This window comes from Schistocerca serialis, chromosome 2 (assembly GCF_023864345.2).
Source record: "Schistocerca serialis cubense isolate TAMUIC-IGC-003099 chromosome 2, iqSchSeri2.2, whole genome shotgun sequence".
Classification (NCBI taxonomy): domain Eukaryota; kingdom Metazoa; phylum Arthropoda; class Insecta; order Orthoptera; family Acrididae; genus Schistocerca; species Schistocerca serialis.
In genome coordinates, this window is record NC_064639.1 from 430,693,439 (window position 1) to 430,701,211 (window position 7,773).

A 7,773-nucleotide genomic window follows, 5' to 3' on the forward strand; every position below is an offset into this window, starting at 1 on the left:
TGGGTAGCCATAAAGCTGCGTGTGTCTCCACGTCGTTATACTACAAACGAAGAACTCCAAAATGCTGTTGAGAATGCATTTTGCACTTGCTCATAAATAGGTCAAGAGGAACATGGAGGCTTACTGTGATGGGGAACATACCGACATACTGGACGACAAATAAATATGTAAGTACTTGAACTAAAACAGTTCAAATCAATTAGCATTCAATATTAGAGGGTAGGAGGACATCTCACTCACCCAATATAGTAAGTGGATTCGACTGTCAGGATGTCAGGCGGTAAATTCCATTTATTCGGTACGATGGAATAAAGAACACATTTACGAATTTTGTGACTAAACGGATTTATTGAAAATTTCAATGTTACTGCTTCTCTCACGAAGTTACTGATAATATCGCAACGAATTTCAGGAATTAAATTCGCATTTTTAGGAGAAGAAACCTATCAATTATCTAATATACTAAGATACGCGCAGTCGCGTGCTCGTGTAAGCGCGATGTACACCATCATGGCTCTACACTGTGATCAACAGTGCAGAATTTGTATATCAACATGTTCCTCAACGTATAACTCATTTATCCCGCAGATGATAATGTATCCCCTGAAATGATATTTTTTTTACTCAGTAAAGTAAAATGAGATAATGCCCCCCCCCCCCCCTCCTCCGCTGGAACCAAGGCAGTTTCCGAGGAGGGGTGGCTTGCACGCCTCAGCGATGGACGTTGCAGGGTCAGCAGTATGGATGTTTGACAGATCTGGTCTTGTATCATCAGCCAAAGTGGCTTGCTGTGCTGGTACTGCGAACAGCTGAAAGCAACTTTCCTCGAACACATGCAGCTCTACTGTGTGGTTAGATTATGCTGATTATTCTCGGGTAAAACACTCCGGATGGAAAATAGACCCCTGTTAGGATATGTGGATGGGGACTACAAATGAGGATGCTGTTAGGAGGAAAACATAAAAAGGGCATTCTACCAGTCGGGGCATGGAATGTTGAGCCCTTAGTCTGGCAGATAGTTTAGAGAATTTGGAAGCTAATCAGGCAAGTACGTGGTTGTAAATACAAAATGCAATAGGGAAGTTTTACAATTCGGTCAGTAAAATACCTAATGATGGTCAAAGTAGAGAGAGCATAAAACGTAAACTGGTAATCGGGAGGTAAAACGTGAACGAAAAGCAGCCTTCAGACAGGAAAGGAATAGAAGCCTTTGAAATGTGGTGCTGCAGAAGAATGCTGAAGTTTATATGGGTAGATCACGTATCTCATGAGGATGTGCTAAATAGAAATGAGGAGAAAAGAAATTTGTGGCAGAATTTGATTACATGAAGGGGTCGGTTTGTAGGACACAGTCTCAGACATCAAGCAATTATCAGTTTAGTGTTGGAGGGAAGAGTGGGGAGGTAAAATTGCAGAACGAGACCAAGAGACGAATGCAAGCAGGTTAAAATGGATGTAGGTGTTCGGAGACGAAGAGGTTTGCACAGGATAGAGTAGCGTGAAGAGCTGGATCAAACCAGTCTACCGACTGAAGAAGACGACAACGACATACAAAACAAAAACTTAAAAGTCAATTTCGATATGTTTTCTAACATACAGTACAAAGTGATTTTATTGTAATAATCCATCTATAAATAAGTATTAATGTTACGATTTCTCTTCGTCCACCACCCTTCGGATAACAATTTATCTATAGTGTAATTGGAAAATGATTGTGTGTGTAAGGTTCATTCAACAACCATTTTATGATTATTCTGCGTTGATATGCTCTTGTATCTTGCGGCGTTGAAAGATTATCTTCCTATTTAAAGAAGTTTGGAGAAAACGAGGGTCCGTCTGTAAGTGTTTATTAAAACTCTGAAACTATGGAAATACTACCACTCGCATTTGGAATTTGTGGCTGCAGTACATCAATTTGCTAGTGATCGATTATCTTCCTTGACCGATGAGAAGGCAGTTGGTTAAATGATTCAACGTAATATACGCCCATATCTTGAAAGAAGGGCGCAATTCTTCAACACTGGAAATTGCTGAAATTATGCAGTCCTATTGTAGTAAAAGCAAAGCAATTTTGCGAAAAAAGAAACAGTGTAAAAATTAGTGGAGTTTTAAAATTTCTTGTTGAACCTATCACACTCCAAAAGTTATTTAACAAAAGGATTGACTCAGATAAACATTGAGCGACACAACAACTATGTAGAAATACAGAATTGTAGAATTCGTATTTTTCAGATATGAAAAGCAAATACTGATTTCCGCTTAATGTAACTGATCTGGTCTGTTTATCCCATGTAATTCACCATGACAAGCTATAAGGAATGCAGTATCAGTTTAGCACGTCTGCAGTATTTCTAACACTAATAGATAAGATGCATAATTCACATGTTTCATATTCATATAATTAAGTTTCAACGTCTGCGTTGACAGTATCAGATAGATGCTCGAGAAGACTTGTCCACAGCCACCCATCAACATTTCTTTAACATAGAATAATTGCAAGGCATTTTACTACACATTTTGTGTGCCTATTTTGATATTCAGAATTATTGTAAAATAACTTTTTATTAAAACTAGATTTCGCCTTAAAAGACATTATAACCCCAATGTGAGTATTTCATTTATTATCGTAAATGTTATTAATACGTCTGTTTATAATATTTATAAGATCATTTACTTTACGTATTCATCCTTTAGTCTCTGTAGCTCCTCTGTTGATTGCTGTGATTTGATTCCCAGAATGAAAATAATATTCAAAATTACACAAATCGAAATACAATCCACAATACAACCGGCTGATTGATATAGGCCAGTTTTTTTTTTCTTCTCATTCATTCATACCAACGTTAAAACGTTCGGACTATGTATCTAAAAATCTGCGATATTTAAAGTATCTGTACTGTGTAACTTAATGGACCATTGTATGACGTGATTCCTTACCGTATCGAAGAAGTTTATTTTTGTACAAACATCAGTAAGAGGCTTCATTCCCTTTGTGTGCGTTTTGCCGCATTCTGCAAACCACTAAACAAATAACGTGATCTTCAAAAACTAAACTCACCTGTTTACACGGTAGGTATTGCAAAGGATATTGCAAAACACGAGGCTGTCCAAAGCATGTTGACTTGCGACACTTTAATGTTCCGGGATGTCAAAAGTTTTCAAAGCATTAGTACTTTAACACCGATACTAACAATACACTGCCGGTCACTGTCGCCGAGCGCTTCTATGCGCCTCAGTTTGGAACCGCGCTGCTGCTACAGTGGCAGGTTTGAATACTGCCTCGGACATGGATGTGTTTGATGTCCTCAGGTTAGTTAGGTTTAAGTAGCTCTAATTCTAGGGGACTGCTGACCTCAGATGTTAAGTCCCATACTGCTCAGAGCCATTTGAACCATTTTTTTAACAATACACTGTATTCAGAAACTAAATAACTAAATTCATCGGGGAGAAAAAGCCGCTATATTACAGTCCATACACGTCAATGGAAGTGACTCGAGGACTTCTTAAGTAACAGTACGCAGTACGTTGTCCTCCACGGCGAGTGTTCATCAGAAACAATGGTATCGTGAGGAATGCCCCAGGGAAGGATGACAGCACCGCTGTTCTTCTCTCTATACATAAATGATTTGGCGGCCAGGGTGGGCACCAACCTGCGGTTGTTTGCTGATGATGCTGTGCTGTAGGTGTGGAAGTTGAGTGACTGTAGGAAGATAAAGTTAGACAAATTTATAGTTGGTGTGATGAATGGCAGCTAGCTATAAATGTGGAACAATGTAAGTTAATGCGGATGAGTAGGAAGAACAAACCTGTAACTTTCGGATACAGTATTACGGGTATTTGGATACAGTATTACGGGTACCCTGCTTGACACAGTCAAGTCGTCTAGATATGTGGGCGTAAAGTTGCGGAAGGAACGTGCGAGAGAGAGAGATGTCCTTAGGTTACTTAGGTTTAAGTAGTTCTAAGTTCTAGGGGACTGATGACCTCAGAAGTTAAGTCCCATAGTGCTCAGAAACATTTGAACCATTTTAGACTAACACAGGACAGGCTCGAGTGGAGATCTGCATCAAACCAATCCCCAGACTAAAGATCAAAACTCATACCAACGATCATTCCTTTACTTTCTACGAATCTAGCAGAGACGGTTAATGAGCCGAAAAGAGAAAGTGAAGAAACGCATGTACAGCAGCTATTAAGTCACGCAGTCAGTAGTGCCATCAGTAATGGAAAAGAAACCTAATTCCGAGCAGTCCGTCATTAAATAGCCTAGAGTTTTCGACATGTGATTTGCCATTATTGTAAGTCAGAAAGGAAACATCCTTTACCGGTGCGTAAGCTAAGAGGTTCGGCTTCTGTTGAGTAATTGGAAGGAATAAACAATGAAAAGGTACAAGCATGTTCATATTTCCGCGAACAATGCGGGAAAATATAAATATTTGCACTTCGTACAAGCGTAGAGTTAATGACCTTTGATTACATGACTAGTGGGTCGCAGCTGGACCCCACGTGATACGAATTTCTGCGATAACAATGACTGTAGTAGTCACGTTGTCTCAGATGACTTTGATTTAGTGGATACCTAAAGCGAAATGCAGTTTGTTTACAAAAAGGAATGCTCACTAGATATTTCTACGATGTATGCCGGATTACTGCTGTAGTTTGTGGACTCCGTATCAGTTCATATGAATACAGAATACCAGGATCATACAGAATAGGGTATAGGAACGACTACAGGAATCTATGTCACACGTCGGTGTGGAACGCAACAGCTGAGAAGTCTCAATTGATAGACATTCGAAGAAAGACGCTTAATAAGTCGCGGGGAGCAATTCTCCCTGTAGATTAATGCGACCATGCATACTGGCGTGCAAACATCGGTTTATCCACACTGATTCATTAAATAATGCAGGAAGGAACCTTAATGCATGGCACAATGAGAAGACATCTCTGCCACATTCTTTATTGTGATTCACAGAGAAGAATCTTACACAAATGAACGTGATCACATACGTAAAATATATTATTTGAGTCGGTAATCACAACTTGACTAGAAGAAGGGATCAGTATATAGAACACGTTCTGAGAGCTCAAGAGATCACTAGCTTAGTATTGAAGAAAAGCGTGGAGAGTAAAATTCGTAAAGGGAGGCCAAGAGGTGCATACGTTAAACAGATTCAGATGAATGTAAGCTGCAGTAGTTATTCGGAGATGGAGACGCTTGAACAGGACACAGTAGCATGGGGAGCTGCATCGAACCATTCTTCTGACTGAAGCCAGAACAACGACAACAACGGCCACGGAAAAAAAACAAAGGAGCTAACAAACCTGACTTAAATTAACAAATGAAGGATTTACTCGACGCGTTATAAATTTCTTGCTAATGGAATAATAGGGAACTGCTAAATACTTTAGATTTTTAGCACACTTTAAAATCCTGGTCAACGCAATAGTAAAGAAACGTCAGCGTTAACGTAGCTCGCATGCCAATCCGCTTCAGAAAATCGATTTTTGTTTTCCACCTTAAATCGATATTTAGAGTTTTCTGAACAAAATAGTGGTTAAAAGCACTGAATTGAGCATCAGGAGGTTGTGTAGAAATCGAAGATGTCTCGGTGTGCGTCCTCACCTATGTTATCACAACTTTCACAAGTCAGTATTGTCATTAAACCGTTGTTTGATAACAGCTGATTTTCAAGTTGACAGCCCTCTTAGAGAATACGCTTTGCGACGACCTTACGTTTCCTTGTGTATATTTGGCCTTCGAGCGTTATTTGCATTATAAACTTTTCTGTAGTTTGAGTTGTTGCTTTTTTGTCATCGTCGAAGGTTATTTTGCATGTAATTTGTATTCACAAGGGGCAGTTAGCAGGTGTCAAGTTCTTGAGTAAATAGGAATATATCCTGCGTGTAATATGAGTTCATCAGTTTTAGCAACTGATTCCAAAGAGTGATCAAAGCTGAAGGGTGGGCCCTTGAGGCAGATAAGGACGCCAGAATAACAAGGAGCAACAAGGAAAGGAAGAGAGAAGATGAGGAACATGTAAACAAAGAAGATTAGGCTACTGTAAATTATTAGGAACAATAGAATTGAGTCACAAATCAAATTTCACTCTGAGCTGAACTTAACGAGAATTAAGTTTTCTGGCATATTTAATTTTATGCACAAAAATATATTTAAGCTAGAGGTCTGAAATTTTTAGTTTTGCTTCAGCTTACTAATTGGAGGATAATAGTCTACAGGCATTAATGTAATATAAACAGGAATGAAATTACGTGCTGATTAATTATTAAAAAAATTAATCTTGATTTCGTTATAAGATATAAACATTTCAAGAATCAAAAATTTGTGACTGATATGACATCATGGTACTGTACCTTTGAGATATACGTGTAGTTAATGTGTATTTCAACTTTCAAGTATCTAAGTAAGACAGTTAGTCAGAGCGTAGATTTCAAGTATGGGTTGGGATATCAAAATGTAATTTACTGATCTTCACAAAAACACTAACTAACGTTATCAAAATATTCAGGAATAAACACTCCTATAGTCCTACAATTTTCATCCTACCAAGAGTTCACGTTGTTTAGTTAGAGCGCTGTAAACTTCATGCATTTTTTTTTTTTTTTTTTTTTTGTATTTTCCCAGGTGTTCACAGGCAAGGTACCTTACGGTACAGAGAAATCAGCAATAACTGGTTATTTGTTGACATCGATTTTCACAGCTGTAAGAGACCAAGCCGTCTATTCAAGACGAATAGCATAAGCAAGTAGATGGCTACGAAACGCGAAATAATTCCCAGTCATTCAGACACAGTATTCAGTCGTTAAGAAAGGAAACGACTAAAATTAATGACTTTGTTGTAGAGCCTTCGACATTCGTCACTTTGTGCTTATCTTCTGTAGCAGAAGGCTCCAAGTCATTTTCAAATTTCGACTGATTCCGACTTACCAGCGATGAACACAGCGAGCGATACCGCCGCGATGCGCGCCATGTCTGGAGAGGCGGCGTTAGCTGCGCTGAGCCGGGCTGAGATGAGCGCGTGGCGGCGCCTGGCGTCGCACTGGAGGCGCCGCCGCTGGAGACGACGCCGGCAGCATCGCCGCCGCTGGGACGCTGGGCCGGCAGCCGCCCGCCGCGGCCAACACGCACGCGCGCCGCCGTGCCAGCGCATGCGCACGGAGAGGCCTCCCGCCAGATACTTACACGCGTCATGTTGCTAATGTGCAACAGGCCTGCGATACCTCACAGTCTGCCGTAAAATACAACAAAGACATCATCATGAACATGAGCCTCTTTGACTTTGCCGCCCACAAAAAAAATGGATCTGAGCACTATGGGACTTAACTGCTGCGGTCATTAGTCCCATAGAACTTAGAACTACTTAAACCTAACTAACGTAAGAACATCACACACATCCATGCCTGAGGCAGGATGCCGTAGCGGTCGCGCGGTTCCAGACTGTAGCGCCTAGAACCGCTCGACCACTCCGGTCGGCATCGCCCACAACAATGCGTGGTTAATAATCAAGACGAGTAACCAGGAAAGCTCTCCGAAGAGCAAAAAAAAAAACATTGTTTGCAGAGATGATTGTGCCTTTTGGTTGGAAGCCACGTGGAAGGTATCAACCAAAGGCTTTATCTATTCTATGTCGGTCTCGGCTGCAGATTTTTGGACGTGCAGTATCGGCTGTGGAATTGTAGGACTCACTTGAGAGGCCAGGGGTCCACTACACAAAGGAAGTAGCTATTCGGGTAGCAGAGTAATTGTAGAGT

The 7,773-nt window shown here is 40.4% G+C and overlaps 1 protein-coding gene across 1 annotated transcript in view; it reads right to left on the reverse strand.

The window, feature by feature from the left end:
- LOC126455589 (uncharacterized) overlaps nt 1-7,082 on the reverse strand; it is an 80,625-nt gene extending 73,543 nt beyond the window's left edge. The window contains exon 1 of the mRNA XM_050091347.1: nt 6,950-7,082. Coding sequence (XP_049947304.1) covers nt 6,950-6,992 — 43 coding nt within the window. The 5' untranslated portion in view covers nt 6,993-7,082. The remainder of the gene's footprint in view (nt 1-6,949) is intronic.
- Nucleotides 7,083-7,773: the final 691 nt, after the last annotated feature.